Source organism: Solanum stenotomum, chromosome 9 (genome assembly GCF_019186545.1).
Source record: "Solanum stenotomum isolate F172 chromosome 9, ASM1918654v1, whole genome shotgun sequence".
Taxonomy (NCBI): Eukaryota; Viridiplantae; Streptophyta; class Magnoliopsida; order Solanales; family Solanaceae; genus Solanum; species Solanum stenotomum.
The window spans coordinates 47,130,000-47,151,286 of record NC_064290.1 but is presented as its reverse complement, the minus strand read 5'-3'; the positions used below and the strand labels follow the sequence as shown (position 1 = coordinate 47,151,286).

Here is a 21,287-nt window from a genome sequence, read left to right as displayed (position 1 = left end):
ATATGGAACGTCGTCGTAGAGGTATTCAAAATTTCATTGTTAAAACTTCAAACAAAACCCATGTTTTGTCTTCTAGCTTAAACCCCTTGAGAAAATCTGTTTTCTTTCTTCACAATAAATACAGATTGTAATAATCTCAGTTTGTTTGTTTGTGTATATATATGAAGACATGAGTGGCGTTTCAGTTTTTTGGAGAAACCTATTTTCTGCAAACGTTGCATCAAAGGTATGCTCAATTTTACATTTTTTTTCCTCATGAATTTTGGTGTTTCTATCTCTGCTCAGTTGTGATGTTGGATTAATTGAATGAAGCTGCTTTGAAATATTTGATTTATGCAAAAAAAAATAAAAGGATTTTTATGGGTTTAGTTTTTTTTTTATTTTTTTGTTCTTCAAGGGTTAATTCTAGTTTAATCTAAAAAGTTTTGTTGTTCACTGCTTTTGAGAAATTTGATTTATGCAAAAAAAAAAGATTTTTATGGGTTTAGGGTTTTTTATTTGTTTTTTTCGTTGTTCAAGGGCTAATTCTAGTTTGATCTAAGAAGTTTTGTTGTTCACTGCTTCTGAGAAATTTGATTGATGAAAAAAAAGAAAAGTTTTTTATGGGTTTAGGGTATTTTTTTATTTTTTCTGTTGTTCAAGGGTTAATTCTAGTTTGATCTAAAAAGTTTTGTTGTTCACGGGTTAATTCTAGACATATACCTGGTTTTAAAGAGTTTTTTTTATGGTTTATAGGCATTGATAATTTTGTATATGAGAGATTTTTAGTTTTGAATTATTTTGTATTTTGAAGCACTATTGTTGGTTCAGATTCTTGGTTGAAGGGAATTCATACTTTTTGTATTTTTAATTAATTCGTCGGTCACATTTTCAGTTCTAGAACAGGAAGCACAAAATGGACTATTTTCAGTTGATATATAGGAATGCACACCCATTAATGGCTACTCTTTTTTTTTTTTGGTTGTGTGTGTAATCTTGTGCTTGGATATGAAACTGATGAAAACCTTGTACTTTGTTGAGTTTTTGGAGTTTCCAGATTCCGCAAGAGGTTGGATAGATGTCGCATTCAGGCAAAGACAACAATGTGGTACGCCTAAGTTCATGTTATTTGTTACTATTTCTCAAGCATGTTGTAAAATTTTTAAAATGTGATGTTGCATGGACTTACTCTGTGTTCTTGAGGAACTATTGTATTTCTAAGCTACTTGCTCCAAGCGGCAATAAGATTACGAGGGAAAGAGAGAGATAAAAGACGATCCATTCAAGGAGATCTTAGAGGTAGAAAGAAAGATGCAGTGGTCGTACTTTCTTTACATCATGTGATGCTTGGAAGCACATGAAATATTTAACACAAGAGGATGTAAACTTAGAAAGAATGAAGAACAACATGCTTTTTGTTTCCCGCTTGCGCACGTTAGAAAATGACTAAAGCTACCTCTAACTTTAACTTCTTGAGAGCAACATATATATTTGCATGTATCATTCTCATGGAATGAAAGCTTTTATTTGATGTTTGTATTACTAGATTAACACTTTGAGGTTGCATATATGGTTTCTTGGAGAAATTAAAACCAAAAGTGGTAGCATACTGGTATTGCTTCCCACCTCTGTGGAAATAGAGACAATTGTGGAAGATAATCGTAACTCTAACATGTGTGTAAGGCGACATTATCAAAGGCAATTGTGCAAAAAAGTAATGAGGTCTATTGGAGCTTTAAGCTTAAATATATAATACGATTTTAATAAGGAAGCAAAAAAAAAAAAAAAAATTCGAACAATAATAACTATACGTACAAAGGAATTAATTGTTTTTTTTCACATTTAAGTGAATTTTATCATCTAGTGTTGCCTATTAAGGACCACACCCATTTGTAGTAAGGTATACAACTTAGTGTCTAGATGACTGCATTGATGTACCAACTAAGCAAAATGCGGCGCTCAACCTGTTTTTCGCTCAAATTTAGAGCTTAATCGCACCTTTAATAAGTCTTTGGCAACACAGGTATGTGCATACAATTTGCTTTAGCTAATGCTTAAAGTAATTTTAGTCATTCGCTATTTAGGGTAAACTTGATGCTTCCAACTCGAGAATTCAAGTGCTTATTTTCATTAACAGAGAATCAAATTGAATTGGAAGTCATAAGTTTTGTAAGAATCTAAGTAACACGTTTAGTAGTGGTGGCTCTCAAATGTTGAGTAATCTTCTAGATTATGGAAAAACATTTTTACAAATTGTCCATACATACCAAACCATCCATTTTTATATAGAATCCCACTTGGAATATAATGTGTTTGATATTTCTTTTATATCATATATGAATTTTAGTAGTCAAGATATGCGTAAGCTAATTGGGTACCATCATTATTAATCTACCAAAAGGAAAAGAAAACATAATATTTAACTTTTGGCATTTGTTAAGTGTCCTATGGGTAAAAGAAATGGACTAGTTTTGGAGAATCCTCACCTCATGACGTAGTTATTGGGGTTGTGTTGTGTGTAGGTTCATTTTGTTACTATGATAGTAGAGTCAGATCCATCCCTATTTTTGGTTTATCTACTAGCTCTCAAATTGTATTGTTTATGTTCAATAATGAGGTATAATCTTCTAGTTTTGGACACCATAAGTGAATAAGTTTTGGGAACCACCAACAAAGTAGAAGGTATGTTAAGCGAAGACGAGAGGAAAAAAAAAAAGGAAAAGGAAAGAAGGAAAAATGTGGTAAATTTTTCTTTATTTTTTCTCTCATGCTCTTTAAAAGAGTGCATCTCATTCTCTATGTCGGGTGGCAATAATACCACTTCAAAATAGTATAGGGGGTTAATGAGACCCCACTATAGTTAAAAGGTCGTAATGAGCAAAAGCAAACTACTTTTAGGGTAATCTTATGTATATATTGTTGATGTGTCTAACTATCTTATGAAAGAAAACAAATTATATTTACTTAATTATGTTTTCAACACGCCTCGTCATCAGATTTACATCTTAATATGTTTATCTACTTCAAATTAGCAAAGTGATCATTGAATAAATGGCATAATACATAAAGAGGACCTTTAACTTGGCATCAATTCACAACTATGACCTTAAAGTTTGCTAGTGCACAAGTAGGCACTTCAACTATCCAAAAATTTAACAATTAAACACTCTAATCCTACATGGCAAAGTGCGTGAAACACACTTCAATTAGGCGCGTCAGTGATAAAAATAAAGGCCCCCAACAGTAAAAAAAAGGCTAAATGACTCTTCTACCCTTAATGAATCTCTTTCATATATATATATATATATATATATCTCACTTTACTCTCTTCTTTCTAATTTCTTCAACAGCTTTTTGCCATTTTCCTCCCTTTCTTCACAATTTCTTGAACAATTTTACCTTTGATTCGAAGGATGAAATGTAGGAACTTAGGTTAGGATTTTGTAGAGAAGAAAGAGGAAAACGTTGTTCTCCGTTATAGCATAGGGTCAGAGTTGTTAATTGATATTTATTTTGTTTTTATTTTCAGTTTTTTAATTGAAAAATTCACGTGTATTTATTTTAATTAGTTGGCAGCCATGTAGAAGCATTTGTATATCACGCACTTTGTCTGGGATATACGAGTGTTTAATTGTTTAAATTTGTGATAGTTAAAGTACCTATTTGTGCATTGGCAAAGTTTAGGGTCATAGTTGTGAATTGATGCCAAGTTAAAGGTCCTTTTTATGTATCATGCCTATTTATTTTGTTTTTATTTTCAGTTTTTTAATTGAAAAATCCACGTGTATTTATTTTAATTAGTTGGCAGCCACGTAGAAGCATTTGTATATCACGCACTTTGCCTGGGATATACGAGTGTTTAATTGTTTAAATTTGTGATAGTTAAAGTGCCTACTTGTGCACTGACAAAGTTTAGGGTCACAGTTGTGAATTGATGTCAAGTTAAAGGTCCTCTTTATGTACTATGCCTTGAATAAATTGGATGTAATTATGTGGTTGTGTTGTTTAAAGAGTAAACAAATTTGTAGCTTTCTCATATGGGATTCAAGATGTTGTTTCCTTGGATGTTTCTCTTACTAGTTCAACAGATAGAAGCTAATTCTAGTAATCTCAAATGATCTTCTCAAGTATGGAGAACTTATCTTGGTAGACCTAGTTATTAGTGGTGATAACTAAATAAAAAGAGAAAAATTGACAATCCTACGAAAAAATGGCATACTATGACCAACACAGTCAAAATAAAGCATTTGAATAGTTCATTATATTAAGTTGACAAAAAGTTTTTTATAAAATAATTTTTGAATAAGTTTTTAGATTAATAGTTTTAAGCACGAAAAGGTGGAGAGAACTTTTGAAGGTGCAGAGATGATGAATTTTATTATGGTGAGGAGAAGCCTCCTATCCATTATTTTCTCTTGGTGCAACCATGAAGTCTCATGTTGTGTAGAAGATTAGGTGATTTTCGTAGAAAACCATATTTTCCTTTAGGTATACTTCTTGTATTCAAATGCCTTTTGACCCAAACATTAATGAAATTTTTTACCTTGTGAAAAGAAAGTGTAAAAATAGAAAATTTAGTAAGGCATTACATCACATATGAGATATGAACGTAAGTTAACTTATTAACTTGAATGCTTGGATAGATAATTTTCCATTCTAGGAAAGCCCTTTTTAGATTGATACAAAAGAAAATAGATAAATATTATTAAAGAAAAGAGAGTGCAAGAATCAACATTTATTATTGATGAGTTGCAAGTCTTACTTGGTTCACAAATTATTTTCCTAGAATTTCTTACTTGGTTTTTAGATACTAGCATTCTTACTTGGTTCACAAATTATTTTCCTATTTAAGTCTTGCAAGTCTCAGCAACAGTTTCCTTGAGTGAAACTAGAAAAGATTGAAGAGTTTAGATCTAAAGCTTATCTCTCCTGTATGATGTATTCTTCATTCCAAATGTGTTAGATCATTTATGTGTCACTTGGAGTGATGATGACATGTAACAATGTGGATATGATTTTGTGTGACTCTGTAGACTTCTGAAATCATGAGAAGACAATACCCAAAGAACTGATACAACAATATACCTAGAGAACTAATGATAAAAAAAAATAATTCTTTTTTTGATATGACATCAGAACTGGTGGTAAGATTACTACAATTTGCTTTAGCTAATGCTTAAAGTAATTTTAGTCATTCGCTCTTTAGGGTAAACTTGATGTTTCCAACTCGAGAATTCAAGTGCTTATTTTCATTAACAGAGAATCAAATTGAATTGGAAGTCATAAGTTTTGTTAAGAATCTAAGTAACTCGTTTAGTAGTGGTGGCTCTCAAATGTTGAGTAATCTTCTAGATGATGGAAAAACATTTTTACAAATTGTCCATACATACCAAACCATCCTTTTTTATATAGAATCCCACTTGGAATATAATGTGTTTGATATTTCTTTTATATCATATATGAATTTTAGTAGTCAAGATATGCGTAAGCTAATTGGGTACCATCATTATTAATCTACCAAAAGGAAAAGAAAACATAATAGCTAACTTTTAGCATTTGTTAAGTGTCCTATGGGTAAAAGAAATGGACTAGTTTTGGAGAATCCTCACCTCATGACGTAGTTATTGGGGTTGTGTTGTGTGTAGGTTCATTTTGTTACTATGATAGTAGAGTCAGATCCATCCCTATTTTTGGTTTATCTACTAGCTCTCAAATTGTATTGTTTATGTTCAATAATGAGGTATAATTTTCTAGTTTTGGACACCATAAGTGAATAAGTTTTGGGAACCACCAACAAAGTAGAAGGTATGTTAAGCGAAGACGAGAGGAGAAAAAAAAAAGGAAAAGGAAAGAAGGAAAAATGTGGTAAATTTTTCTTTAGTTTTTCTCTCATGCTCTTTAAAAGAGTGCATCTCATTCTCTATGTCGGGTGGCAATAATACCAGTTCAAAATAGTATAGGGGGTTAATGAGACCCCACTATAGTTAAAAGGTCGTAATGAGCAATAGCAAACTACTTTTAGGGTAATCTTATGTATATATTGTTGANTTTTTTTTTAAGGTCCAACTGCCCGAAGGAGTAACACCATTTATGCATATTACTCAAAATGAATTTATATGGCGAAAGTGAGTTCAAATCCTTTCTTTGTTTCTTTTAATGATGATTTTCCTGCCAGTTAATTGCATTCTTTCTTTTGATAATCCTTAAACTTTGAAGTTCATTTTCATACACTTGTTGCTTATACTTCTGAATTATTGTTACGTTGTCTGCAACTGTGAGTACCACTTGATGACATATTGATTATGGTCGAAACAGTTAGTTTGCGTATCTAAGATCTGGATACAATAACTAAGCAAAAAAGATTGGTTATTGCATTACGTTAACATTACCATTTTTTTAAAAAAAGAGATTGGTTATTGCCATTGCTTTCACTTTTAAGATAAAGCTTTCAAAAACCACTAATAAAAAAAGAGATTAAACTTCGATAAACATTGTATCTTTTTCCATGTTGTGCCAAGGATGCCATGGGAGTATGAATTCAATGACAAGAAAATGAGTAAACAAGAAATTTGAATTGCGGATTGTGATTATCTGGACAAGCTTAAAAGGAAGAAATTTTTGTGAATTGAAACTAATGTTGAATAATGCTTATGTTTCATTTTTTTCCTTTGTTCTATAAGATGAGATACAAAATATTAGTTTCTTTTTGTGAAAGAGAAATAAGTTCTTGTTTCATTCCTTAGAAAGTTTTTGTGTCCTACTTCTTATTATGTAGTTTATAGCATTTTGACTTCCAAAACTAAAGCTTCTAAATGATGCATACCTTGATTAGTTGACTTTGAGTTGGAGTTGTATGGTTTTCAATTATCATTGATCTTGGCTTTAGGTAGTCATTTTTAATTGCAATTTTCTTATGTCTTAGAGGCATAAGAAACCGAGAGAACAGGATATTGCTATATGTGAATGCAAGTATGATGCAAGTGATCCTAATAGTGCATGTGTGGGAAGATGTTTGAATTTATTAACAAACATTGAATGTACACCGGGATACTGTCCGTGTGGTGACACTTGCAGAAATCAAGTAAATTAGATAATTCTCTTAATTAGTTGAATGTTAATCTGTTGTTTCTCTTTATTACTATACTTTTACAGTGGTCTTATCGATTTCTAAATTTACAACAGATTTTATGGATAGTGCACCAAATTTGTGTTACAATCATGTGTGAGAAAGAGTGGAAGTAGTGGTATTTTAGAACTTTTATGATAAGCTCAAAAAAGTCTTGTCATGCTATTACCTTTCCTAATTATTTTTTTTAAAAAAAAAATTCCAACTTTGATCATTGATATGGGCAAAAGTACAACTTTGAGTTTGACATCTCAAACTTTGACATGATAAGTGGTAACAACAGTGTAGGACTGTTCTACTAAGTACCACCAGAAAAGGGGGAGGGGGGTGTCCAAATTAGCTCAAAAGATAACTGAGCACATGCATACAATTTAGGAGGGCTCGTAAATAATATTGGCAGGTTACATTGATTTAGTACTAAAGGTTGGAAAATCCCATCTATCCATACTGGAGAGACCTCTAACTTGCTTAGGAAGGATAAAAAAAGAGTTGAAGAGAACTCCTAAAAAAGTCATGACTCAAGTTGGCGATTTTTTCAGCAGGTTTATTAGCCTCCCTAAAGCAATGACTAATATGTTAACCATGCTCTTCAATTAATTTCCTGGCAATGATCTTCCACGGTGGGTCCCATTCTCTTTTAATACATCTAGTTAACAACATGGAGTCTGTTTCAACCCAGACATTAGAGAAGCCTCTATTAGCATACCATTTAAGGCCATAAAGAAGAGCTGCCATTTCTGCGATGTTACTCATGCCAGGTTCCAATTGGTGCAGTAAGCAAACACGAGGTTTCACAATGAGTTTCTAATCAGACCACCTCCACCACAACGGCCTTGAATGCAACTACCATCACTGTTGAGTTTTGCATACATATTAGGAGGTTTTATCCACTTACCTATGGTAGTGGTTCTGTGGTGAATTTCGGCATCCAAAATGTAGTGTATATTTCTCCAAGACTCAACAATGTTAGCTTTGCCAAATTTCTTCTTAGTAATATGCACAATGGTAAAAAGAATATTAGCTTTAGATCTGTATACAAAAGGCTTAATAGCATCAAATTCCTTAGAGCATCTTTCTCTCCATATCTTCCAACAAATTATTTGGGGGGGGGGGGGGGGGGGAGCATGAATAACAAAATTAGCAATGGAGTTCTTTGTAACAGTATTCCACTAATTGAGGATGCGGATTTTAAGTGTCCTATGGGTGAGTCACATTCCCAGTGGACCTGCGATCACACACCACACAACAATGACATCCCAGGATAATATTGATGCCCTACTTAGCCACTTTCTCATCAGTAGGAAAGCCATATTAAATGTAATGCTATTATTTGAGATCTTGTTGGTGGTATTGTTGTGGTTTCTTTTCTTTCTAATAATATCCCAACCAGAGTTGAGAGTGAAGTGGCCAGAATTGGTGTTTTCCCAGATAGCTTTTGTCATTTGTGAGATCGTTGAGAATAATCCCCAAGTTGATGATATTGTTCTTTAGATCATTAGGGAGCTGTACTTGGACAATTACTAGTAAGAACAATAATTAGCTTGATAGAGATATGCCCTTCATTGTTGGGGTAGAGAAAGTGCAAGGGTCCTAGATCTGACCATTTATCAAACCAAATATCAACATCTCCTCTTCCAACCTTCCAGTAAATATTTTGCTCCACCACTGACTTAACTTCACAGATGAGTTTCCAATTTTGAGAGTTGCTGGAGGACCATTGAGTCTTTATAGGGTGTTGATTCTCGAGGTACTTAGCCTTCATGTAATCTCCCCAAAGAGAAGAAGAGGTTTTTAGGTTCCACCATAGCTTAGCCTTGAAGTCCATACAAACATCTGAAATTTTCCTAAAATTATCACCACCTTATTCAAAGGGGTAGATCAAATTCTCCCATGCAATCCAGTGATGCTTTCCCCTAGAATCATTTCCAGACCAAAAGATTTTTTTCAATGAGCTCAAGGGTACCTTTAGGAGGGTTGGTAGCACTCAGAAGATGAGTAGGGAGAGCTAGTATAAAATGTCTTATTAAGGTAGTTCTTCCTCCAAAAGATTGCAATTTGTTGTGCCAACCTCTAATTTTATCAGTAACCTTATTGACAATGTCTGAGTAAGCCAATTTCTTCTTTCCTATGATAAGAGGACTCCCAAGTTACTTTATGGGAAATTCTTGATATCTCATGCTAGTGTATCTTTTCAGTCTATTAATGATGATAAGACTAGATTTGGATTTCAGGAAGAAGCTACTTTTGTTCTTGTTGATCTGTTGACCTGATATTTGTTCATACCTGTCTACAATGTCAGTGATTAGTTTGATAGATCTCTTGCTACCATCGCAAAAAATAATGGTGTTATCAGCAGAAGTTAAATGATTAATTTTAGGACTATTATTGCACATATAAAAACTCTTGTAAGCAGTGTGATTATGCAGATTGTTAAGCATTTGAGACAACAATTCAATGCTCAGAATGAAGAGGAAGGGGGAAAGAGGATCTCCTTACCTCAAACCCTTAGAAGAGTTAAAGAAACCATGACGACCTCCATTTACTACTATAGAATACCAGTTGTTGGAGATATAATTATGGATAAGGTAAAACCAATGCCCAGAGAAACCAAGATGCCTAAGAACAAGGCAGAGGTAAGTCTAGGAAACTTTGTCATAAGCATTAGTCATATCTAGTTTCATCACTATATTGCCCCCTCTGTTAGGTTTGCCAATATCACTAATAATTTCTTGGGCAAGAAGAATGTTTCCAGTAATGGCTCTGCCTTTGAGAAAGCTACTTTGATTCCTGCTCCCAAGGCCTAGCTCGAGTGGCAAAAGGTGGAGGATTTGTGACTTAGGTCGCAGGTTCAAGCCCCACACCATGCAAAGAGAAGCCCGGTATTTGAGTGGAGAAGGGTAGAGGGGAGGGCCCATTATTCACCGAATTTAAAAGACTGTGATTGGTTCAAAGTGTGACGGGTCACAGACGAATTTCTCGATTATCAGAAAAGCTACTTTGATTCCTAGAGATAATTCGAGGAAGGATAGAGGTTAATTTGTTAGTCAATATTTTAGAAATAATTTTACTAAAAACGTTACACAGATTGATAGATCTCAAATCAAAAAAAGATTGGGGGTGATCAATCTTAGGAATAAGAACAAGACAAGTATGAGTATACAATTTTTTGGAAGGATATCACCTGTGAAAAAAGCAGTCACAGCTTTATGGAGATCTGATGCAATGATTCTCTAAGTATTTTGATAAAAGTACCCACTTAGGCCATCCAGTCTAGGAGCACTATCGAGATCTAGAGAGAATACACAATCCTGAAGTTCTTTGAGTGTTGGAAGGGTGCAAAACATGTCATTGTCCTCTTTTGTGATGCACCTATGAAGAATATTAAGGGAGCTATAATCAGGGTTAGTATTGTCATAAGTAAAGAGATTCTTGTAAAATCTGATAGCCCCTTCAGCAATTTTGTCATTTCCTTTTAGGCAGTTGTTGTGTTCATCCATAATTTTCCTAATGTTCGACCTTTTTCTCCTGTCTCTGATGATGTTGAGAAAATATGCCGTGTTGGAATCTCCTTCAAGCCATTTGACCCTAGCTTTTTGTTTTTGAGGATAGACTTTTGAAGTTTGAGAAATCTAGTGAATTCGGCCTTGAACCTAGAGAGATCTCTCTTGTTATCTCCGGTGTTTTTGGTTACATTGTTGTCTTCAAGAGCTTGAATTTGGCTTTCAAGTCTCTTAGGTTCTTCGTAGAAGTCCCCAAAAGCTTGTCTAGACCAAGAACTCATAGCTTTGTATGTCTTGTTGATTTTCTGGTGAAGGATATACAGGGGGTTCCGATTGACTTCTTCATTCCAAGAGTTTTGAACTATATCCAAGAAGTCAGAGTGATCCTCCTATATATTCAAGAATTTGAAATATTTAATAGTGGGAAGAGTATCATTATTCATCTTAACCAAAAGTAGAGCATGGTCCGAGCACGTTCTGGATAAGTGAGTAAAATTAGTAGCATTATACATATCATACCATAAAGAGTTATAAGCAAGTCTATCCAATCTTCCCCAAATAGTTTTTGGGGGTCTCTACTGTCGAACCAGGGAAATTTAGAACCTGAGAAACCTGCATCTTGAAGACCACACTCATTAAGGCATTCAATGAAATCAAGAGTTTCTTCCATTTTATGAAGTCTTCTTCCAAATTTCTCATCACTGGATACCACCACGTTAAAGTCGCCTGTTACTCCCCAAGGGTCTTGGATAATGTTTGCTATAACTCTTAATTCTGCCCATAGGTTTTTCCTCAGCTCTGTGCATTTGGCATAGATAACTGAAAGGAAAAAAAATTGGTTAACATTATGAATAACTTTGAGAAAAACATGTTGCTCCCAATCATGAATGACCTCATCATCAATGTCATTCAACCAAAGGATCCAGATTTTGTTAGAACTATTGTTGTAGGCCTGATGAAAACCAAGCTTTCTTCTAAATTTATCCATTTTATCACAAGCAACCATAGGTTCTTGTAGGCAAAGGAGAGGACAATGAAATGTTGTTTAAAGAGGAGTAATATTTCCAAGGAACCGTTGGATCCTATTCCCCTAATATTCCATGATACGAAGCTAACCATTGAAAGATTAGTTGTAGGGGTTATTTGATTTTGAATATTGGTTGTGGCAACTTTGATGGTAATGTTAGAGCATCCTCCCGGATTGGAGGGGTTCCTTGGAGGTAGGTTGTGCTTGGTTGTTGTGTTTAGAGAATCCATAGGGGATATTTAATCGATGAATATCTCTTTTCATGATCCCTGGTAGCCTCACCGTCCGATTTAGAGGAGGTGAGATCCTCTTCAAAACATTCCATGAACATATCATAGTCTCCACCTCTAATGGTGAGGGACTTGGTGAAGAAATTTAAAAGTAAATTACTCGACTTCACAAATTTTGTAATAATATCTCTTGAGATTATCTTTCTTTGACAAAGTGACAATCAATCTCAACGTGCTTAGTCCTCTCATGAAATATTGGATTTGATGCGAGATGAAGGTGCATTAGATTATCACACACAAGTTCCATCCGATCGATTTCTTCAACTTTTAGTTCTCTCAGCAATTGTTTGATCCAAACTAGCTCACAGGTTGCTACAACCATTGCTCGATATTCTGCTTCTGTACTAGATCGAGCAACCACACTCTGTTTCTTACTCTTCCACGACACCAAATTACCTTCCACTAAAACACAATATTCAGATGTAATATGTCTATATAATGGTGATGCTGCCCAATTAACATCTGTATATCCAATGATATGCTTGTAACCTTGATCCTCAAAGAGTAGTCCTTTACTTGAAACTGACTTTATATATCGCAGAATACAAACAACTGCATCCCAATGACTTATGGGGGAAGTCATAAACTTACTAACAACACTTACGAAAAAGTGATGTCAGCTCTAGTCTCATAAACTTTACCCTACAAGGTAGAATGATCGTTTCTGATAGACCCTTTGCTCAAGTAAATGCCTCAAATCATTGGTAAGGGTATGAACTAGAGCACATTTGGAATGAACAATTACATCATACAAAAACAATAATGTTTAGATATAAACTCTTCAAACTTTTTCCATTTTACCCTAGGGAAATGTCACCAAGACTTCCAAGTCTAGAATAGAAAAATAATCTCTAAACTAAGAAAAAATGTTAAAATAAAGAAAACAAGATAAGTTCATATATCTAACTCTTCAATATGTATCTAGATATATCAAATGCAAAAATGAATGTATTTTCAAAATCCAAAATAAAAAAAGTAAAATCGTACCAAAATTGGCTTTCGAAATGCCCTCGTGTAGCGCATCTGATGTTGATTTTGCTTTTGCTTTCTCGATCTTCGCTTTTTCGTTATTCATTGTTTTTCTTTTTTACCGTATGCTTAAAAGGCTAGAAGGCGCAGTGGAGTTTGTCTAGGAATAACTTTTTTCGAGAGGTGAACTTTGAAAATCAGTTTTGCCATAAAAATTTGGGAAATCAAGTCACTTAGTCGAACTAGAAAACTATAAAGAAAGGGAGGCTAATTAAGGTTACGAAGTAAGGTTAGCTGGTTAAGGAAAGCTTAGGTTATGCTAAGAGATTTCATAATCTAGGGTGTTAGTTAGGCTAAGCGAGCTTTCCTTAACCAGCTGACCTAACCAGCCAACACCTTAGATTATGAAATCGCTTAGCTAAGCGAGCTTTCCTTAACCAGCTGACCTAACCAGCTAACACCTAAGATTATGAAATCGCTTAGCAAAACGTGAACTTTCCTTAACCAGATGACCTTACTTCATAACCTTAGCCTCCCTTTCTTTATAGTTTTCTATTTCGACTAAGTGACTTGATTTCCAAATTTTTAGGGCAAAACTGATTTTCGAAGTTCACCTCTCGAAAAAAGTTATTCCTAGCAAAACTCCACTGGGGCTTCTAGCCTTTTCAGCATACGGTAAAAAAGAATAACAATGAATAAAGCAAAAGCAAAATCAAAAGCAGATGCGCTGTACGAGGGCGCTTCAAAAGCCAATTTTGGTACGATTTTGCTTTTTTGATTTTGGATTTTTAAAATACACTCGTTTTTGCATTTGATATATCTAGATACATACTGAAGATTTAGATCTATGAACTTATTATTTTCTTTATTTAACATTTTTTCTTAGTTTAAAGATTATTTTTCTATTCTAGTCTAGGAAGTCTCGGTGACATTTCCCTAGGGTAAAATGGAAAAAGTTTGAAGAGTTTAGATCTAAACATTATTGTTTGTGTATGATGTAATTGTTCATTCCAAATGTGCTCTAGTTCTGTAACGACCCGAACCGTCGTTATTTAGGAAAAGCAAATTTCAGAAAAATACTGGGCCACTGTCCCACCAAAGAGAGCCAGATGCCGCTAGGGTAGTGATGCCACGGCGGGGTAAGCTGGCGCTTGAGCGGGATAGGCGAGACAAAATGTAAATAACACGAAATCTTATTTTCTCCTTTTTCATAAAATACCTAATTTAGACGTAAACCACCTTAGAAACCCCCTAAAAAGCTGCTCTAAGCTTGGGAAGGAAGGAGAAGGAGATTCCTAGCGTAAGGAGAGCGGATTTCAGGTCAAGATCACCCTCACGAAGTCCGAAAATAAGAATCGAAGCCAAAAACTCCTTGCAGTTGCTTGGCGCCCAGATAGGCTAGATTTATTAATTGAGTAGTTATAAATATGTGCTCACTGCGTAATATAATGTAAATCAATGGTAGGATTTATGTGTAGGCCTTCATGCACCGAATAAGAGATAATTAAATCCTAGAAAGAAGCCTTAGACGATGAACTAGGGGTAGGTGATGGTTGTGATTTCATGATTGTGTGATATATGTTTGCTCTTGCTTCATTATGATACATGTATGTATGTGAATCTTGCAATTATTGATTACACTAGTAGTAAATGAGATAGGTGAATGATGAACGCCATGAATCATGACTTGATTGTATGATTTTGAGAATATACTGGTGATTGTGATTGTGGCTTGTTGAGTGAATCGAGTGTTGCGTTCTGACACACTAACTTGGTTCGGATGCCACATTTCGGAATAAACATTGGATCGGGTACCACGTTTCGATATGCTAACAGTTTGGGTTTGGGTTCCATGAGAGGACCAATGATTTGACATAATTGCATATCTATTAATTGTGAAGTTGTACGTTGTTCTTAAGTGATAATTGATGTTGTATTGCTCCTGAAGGGTTAAAAGAACGTGATGACATATCTATGTTTGTTCTACTATGTTGATTTGATTCGTTATGTATCTCGCTGTTGAACGAGCCGGGGAGAGACAAGGGTTCAAGATTTGTTAATATTGAGAGAAAGGTTGTCCGGGTGTTACAATGGATTCGTGGTTTGAGGTTAGGAAGCCTTGATAAGAGGCACCAGGTGGCAAGGATTGGGTAAGAAGAAGAGAAGGCAAGGGTATGTTGTGTAGGGTTGATGGTTCAAGGAAATGTTGGTAGTTGTAATTGTGAACTCTTCTATGGGTTAGAATGGTTAGGCCATGACTAAGAACCTAGTAAGGTGAGTTGACTGAAACGGAAGTAGTAGTAAGGGTGCTAGTGTAATTCTGAGGTATTCGAGAGAGAGTAAAGGTGGAGGAGCAAGTGGTTTTTATCGCATGATCTTGCTAATTGAATTTTTATATTATGTGGTGGGCATCGGGTTGACCGATGATGCCTACCAGTACGTGTGGTTTGTACTGATACTACTCTTGCTATGTCTTTTTGGGCATAGTCTGGATATGTAAGAGCCTTTGATTGACTGTGTTATCCGGTATTTGTGCAAGTGGGAGGTAGTAGGTACCCCATGGAATTAGTCTAGGTGCACGCAAGGGGCCCAAATGCCACGGTTATAAAAAATAATAGTTTTAATGGTTGTATTATAAGTATAATTTGGCATCCTTGTGACTAGGAAATCTTCCTTATTTTGTGTAGACTATACTCCTATAAAGGAGCTCCATCGTATGTTGCAAACCACCAACCAGTGAACATCTAGAGATTTATGTGATATGAGGAAGCCGAGCTCTATAAAATTTGATTCTATGGCCATGCAACAAAGTGTGTCATCGTTGCATATGTGATACCCCAGGGAGGTCATGTGATCTCTATAACTGTAAATGGTGATTCATTTGCTTAATAAATTTGGTTGTGGCTAGAAGGTTTTCCGAGAAGGTGTGATATTTGGGTTGGATTGATATTTTCTGAGAAAATGCAACTATGATCTCTATATTTGTACAGAAGGTTTCCTATTTCATTGGGGTGTGATTAAATGCTGCCTCAGAATTAGTGGTTTATCTATCATATATGCTGAGGAACTGGAAATCTCTGTTTGATTGAACTCGCTTTGTTCCAAGCAGTTGTCGTATGACATAATTGCTCCTAGTTATTCCTTTATAAACAAAAAAATGAAATTAAAAGTAATTGCTGCTTGTTATTTAGTTCTTTTTGTGTTGAGAATCTTTCTTCACTTAAATTTATCCTTTCATCTAGTGTGAGGAGGAGTTTGTGGTTCCTTATATGTAATGATTGCTTCAATAACTAATAGGAGATTCTACACAGTGCCGTATTAGAAAAAAGACAGTGAGTGTCATTTGGATTGTTTTGAAGTATTTTTCTTGCTGTCCACAGAGATTCCAAAAATGTGAATATGCAAAAACTAAGTTGTTCAGGACTGAAGGGCGTGGTTGGGGTCTTTTAGCTGATGAGAATATAAAGGTAATTCTGCTGAAGCAACCCCCTATTTAAATTATTTTTGACCATTAGTTTGTATAGCACAGTTTCGGCATATATAAAAAGAGTTTATTTTTTTTCATCATCAAAATTCCAGAACTGAGCCTATCAAATTTGAGCTTTCTGTGGAATATCTTAAAGGCCTTTGTGCAGTAACTGTATTTATGGTCTGTTCTTAATTGTTCCTCTCTCTTCACATTATCGGCTGGACAGTTCATCATTGAATGCTGTGGAGAAGTGATATCATTTGAAGAAGTAAAGAAAAGATCTCAGGCTTATGAATCTCATGGTAAGTTATCAACATTAGAGATGGTTGGTAATACATAAACAGATCACTACTATAATTTCATATGATTTGTGCAGACCTCAAGGACATGTACATAATTTCTGTGGATGGTAATGATTTCATTGACTCCACTCGGAAGGGAAGTTTTGCAAGATTCATAAATCATTCATGGTAAGTGCTGGAACTCCGGTTGTCAAATTGATGAAAATCGAAATAAGATAATTATCTTTGTCAGGCAGTGACATATTGTTATGGTTAATTGGTGTTTATTGATAGCACTGATACTGTGTCTTCCTGAATTTCACAGCAGTCCAAACTGTGAAACAAGTAAATGGATAGTGTCTGGGGAAACAAGGGTAGGTATATTTGCGAACCAAGATATATCTGTTGGAATGGAGCTGACATACGAATATAATTTTGAGTGGTACTACGGGGGTGCAAATGTTCGTTGTTTGTGTGGAGCTGCAAACTGTTCCTTATTTTTGGGTGCCAAGTGTCGACGATTCCGGGTAACTTAAGTTTCTTATGAATTGTTATATCTGGAATACCCATTGTAGCATCATATCACATGTTCCTTCTTCCCAGAATTTAGACAACAAACAGAGTAATGATTTATGCATATAGATTGAATTTGCTAATCACATGCTACAATCTGCAAGTCACATGTTGTAGTATGGTGTATCCTTGTCAAACTCAGTGTGTTGCATTTGAAGCTGAAAAGGAAAGTCGTTCAGGATAAATATTATTGCTCCGATAAAATGAAAAAGATAAATGCTTATTGCTTATTATGCTTGAATTTATAGCACAACAATTGATGTCTTCTTCTCTTTTTTCATTTATAACATAGTTGTAGTAGATGTCTTCTTCTCTTTTTTCATTTAAAACATAGTTGATCAATGGGACAATAGATGTAAACTGATTGTCACTGTCTTCCAGGATGAGAGCACTGTGTTCTAATCCTGAGACATTGATACACAATCTTAATGGGTTTTGAATTATGACACTGGACATAGATTTCACAGTTCATTTGAGATTGTCTGAAAAGGAACGATAATCCCAGCTAACGTAAATAGTAGAACTTAGTAATTCAAATGAAATTTATTAGAAAGAGTGTGGTAGATGTGCTCATATTGGTAAATATAACAAAGAAAGGGGAGGAAAGAGCTACCTCTTGATATATGCTTTCTTCAGTACTCTAAAACATAATAGATGCTTCTAAATTCGATATGAATCTGTCAGTCTCATATGTTATTCTTTTGTTCCATTTTTTATCTTTGCTCAGGAGTACAACCATGTCTGGGAAGATGGGGATGACAGGTAATGCTCAACTTTGTTTTTTTGTAGTTTGTACAAATCTTAAGACTCTGGTTCTGTTAACTTCATTTGTTTCAGGAGCTCCATTACTTCTACATCTTGATTCTCTATGTAAAAGAGAAACATTAGAGTTGAAGCTTGTATCATTTTGGTTTACTGTTCGATGACTTGACCTTTACTTTCTAACTAAATGATATAATTGAGGTAGTTCACTTATTTGTAGCAGTAATAAGAAAAACTTTCAGGTAGTGCTTTATGAGTTTCATCGGAGAAAAATTGTCCATGATATTATATAGTTTGAATGCTACAGCTTTTACTCATATCCTTCTAATTCTTGGATATTTATTTCAATCGGGATTTCTTACTGCCGATATATCGTGGATGATCTTCCAGTTTATGACTCAACAGATGATGAATCTACTCTAGTGATCTGTAGAACTAGTGGAGGAAATGAGCACACAAAGATATTGAATGACGGTGAGGGGTCTACGTTCAAGTGGGAACCAACTTATAGCCAACCAAGAAGTCTCAACGCAAACCCAAGTTGAAGGTCAAATATCTTGTTCTTACTTTTATTCCTTGTATTCTCATGTCATGATCCAATTTAGGACCACGACCGACGCTTAGGAGCTAGTGTTCAAAGCAATGCTTATTGATAATTAATAGAAAATCGAACAGATTTCCTCCACTTTAGGGCTATCCAAAAATTTTCCCTATCTCAGAATCAACAATAGAACCAATCAATATCAACTAAACAAGTTATATCTTCACCAGTAGCCATTCGCATCACAATAATACTAAGTCCATCTCCAAATGCGAAAGTGAAGTCCAAGACTAGTCACAAGTCTATAAATGGATATGGTGGGAGTATTACCTTGAGTATTTAGAGTAGTGGTTCAAGTCCTAATATCTGCCAAAGTTTCTGAACAGGTACTTTGAAGGAGTTGAAATTGATCGGTGATTCTTTGCAAATATTTGGTTGATGTGTGTAAGGATAGTAGGTAGTCGTGTGTTATTCTCCCCGTCTCATCTTCTCTTCACTTAGTAGTACTTGCACAGTATCTTATTCTTCATTTTTACTACTACTTGTTATTTCAATTACTTTGTTTATCTTGTTGATTATGTTTCTTTGATCTTAACAGCGATTAAAAACTGCTGACCCGGGTTGGAAATATGGGAAAAGAGCAAGCGAGACCAATAAGGCCGCAGTTGAGTGTAACTTTTGTAAAAAAGTTACTAATGGCGGAATCTTTCGGTACAAACAACACCTTATTGGTACTTGCAGGGACGTCTCACGGTGTGAACAATGCCCGGATGCTCTAAGGGAAGAAATGAAGAAATATGTTGATGTAAAGAAGGAACAAAAATGTCAGGCTTTACTTCAAGCGGATGTGACTAATACTAGTGATGATAAAGATGAAGATATGGAAGAAGGTGAAGCTACTGAATAGTCACTTCCTTCAACAGTCATAGAATGCAACAATTATAGCTAGTTGATGAAGCTGATGAAGATGAGAAATAGATGTTGAACCATTATAAATTTGATTTTGTTTGTCCTATGGTCTATGGAGGATTTTGTGAAAACTACCTTTTAGCTTTTAATGTGAACTTTTGCTTATATTTATTGTCTCCATTTATTTTGCAGATTTTTTGTTGCTTCTGAATTATTATTAGAGCTAATATACCCTTCACTTGGTGGAATTCTCATTTACACAAATTTATTTCCTTGTATTCTCATGTCACGACCCAATTTAGGATCCTGACCAGTGCATAGGAGCTAGTGTTCCAAGCAATTCTTATTGGTATTTTAGAGAAAAAGAATACTACTCATGACACTAATAAAAATGATTAACGTCGCTACTCTAAGAGTTCTAAATTAAAAGTATGTTAGCAAAGAGCTAAACTTGAGGATGCTCACAGTTCAAATAAAAGATAAAAGAAGCTTTTCATAGAGTTTTAATCCGAACACAAGATTTGGTAGGAAACATTGAACCAAACACTTGATATAAAATAAACCCTCCATTTAGCATTACTAACCACTACGTTATTAATTTTTGTACCAAACTATCCCGAAGTTTTTTCTTCACTTATCCGCATAAGTCTTTTTATCTTATTTGAACTGTGAGCATCCTCTGTCTGATTGGCTAGACCTTGTCCAGAGCTTCCTGTACCCAGTCTAGTCCCAATACATTAGCCTCACCAACTTCAAACTGTCTGATGAAAGAATGACTGCCTATCATACAAGGCTTCATATTGAGCCATCTGAATGCTTGACTGAAAGTCATAGTCGTAGGAAAATTTTGCTAATGGTACATAAACATCTGAAATCAAGAATGCAAACTCTTAACATGTCATCTAATAAGTATGCTCAGATTGTCGTCTGTCTCCGGATGAAATATGGAACTAAGATCTACTCATGTATTGAAAAGATTTCCAAAAGCGTACAGTAAACAGTCATCCTCTGTCAGAAATGATGGACACTAGAACCTCATGGAGTCGGAAAATTTAATTCATGTATAATTTCTGCATATTTTCTCCATTGTATCCGGTTTTTACCGTTAAAAGTGTACTGGGTATCTGGTTTCTACAAATACCCACACAGGGTCATAACCTCTAAGGGTTCGTGGTAGCCTGGTCATAAAATCTGTAGAAAAGATTTCTCATTTCACCTTTGGAAACTCAAACTGTTATAGCAGTCCTATAGGTTGTTGATAGCTTAAACCTGGTGACAAGCCAAACAACTATAAACGAATTTAGCAACATCTTCCTTCATAGCCAGCAATAAGTCATATCCTTGTCTGTAATCACTAGAACGTCGTTACGGTATTCACACAATTTCCCATCCTTGTATTAGGTGGCCTTGATGTGTTCTACCATTAGAAACTTGGCCTGAACATAAGCCAACAATGTCTTTTAGTTTCTCACACTAAATTTGATATTGATATCCTCAAGTTTATGCATATCTTAGGCCAAAAGTCTCTTTGCAGGAGCTATATGAGCCAAATAGCCCATGGATTTCCTTAATGCATCTGCCGCATCATTTTCTTTCCTGAATGACACCGAATGGTAAAATTCTACGTAGTCATTGAGTAATTTTATTCATCATTGTAAATTGAAGAATCAAATCTTTCTGCTGGATAACAAATTCAGCCTCTTGTGGTCTGTATAAATCTTGTTGGTTTCATTGTATAAATCTCGTGGGTCTTCGCCATTTTTGAACTGCTACTGTCTTTTTATTATCCACCGTAATCCCATCCTTAGATACAACATCCCCCAAAAGTCTCATCAAATCTTGTAAAAAATTCGCACCTGAC

The 21,287-nt window shown here is 34.9% G+C and overlaps 1 protein-coding gene across 1 annotated transcript; it reads left to right on the top strand.

Moving 5' to 3' along the window:
• The first annotated feature begins 1,057 nt into the window (after positions 1–1,057).
• Positions 1,058–17,980, top strand: LOC125876923 (histone-lysine N-methyltransferase ASHH1-like). The gene is made up of 8 exons (XM_049558212.1): positions 1,058–1,087; positions 6,040–6,104; positions 6,904–7,060; positions 16,272–16,357; positions 16,577–16,662; positions 16,737–16,830; positions 16,967–17,168; positions 17,942–17,980. The coding sequence occupies exons 1-8, from the start codon at positions 1,058–1,060 to the stop codon at positions 17,978–17,980; spliced, it is 759 nt and encodes a 252-aa protein (XP_049414169.1).
• The last annotated feature ends 3,307 nt before the right edge of the window (positions 17,981–21,287 follow it).

Excerpts from the sequence above, each read along its gene's own strand:
- LOC125876923 (XM_049558212.1), top strand. The coding sequence starts at position 1,058 with ATGTCGCATTCAGGCAAAGACAACAATGTG. Across the intron at positions 1,088-6,039 it reads CAGGCAAAGACAACAATGTG|GTCCAACTGCCCGAAGGAGT; the intron begins GTACGCCTAAGT and ends TTTTTTTTTAAG. Across the intron at positions 7,061-16,271 it reads GTGACACTTGCAGAAATCAA|AGATTCCAAAAATGTGAATA; the intron begins GTAAATTAGATA and ends TGCTGTCCACAG.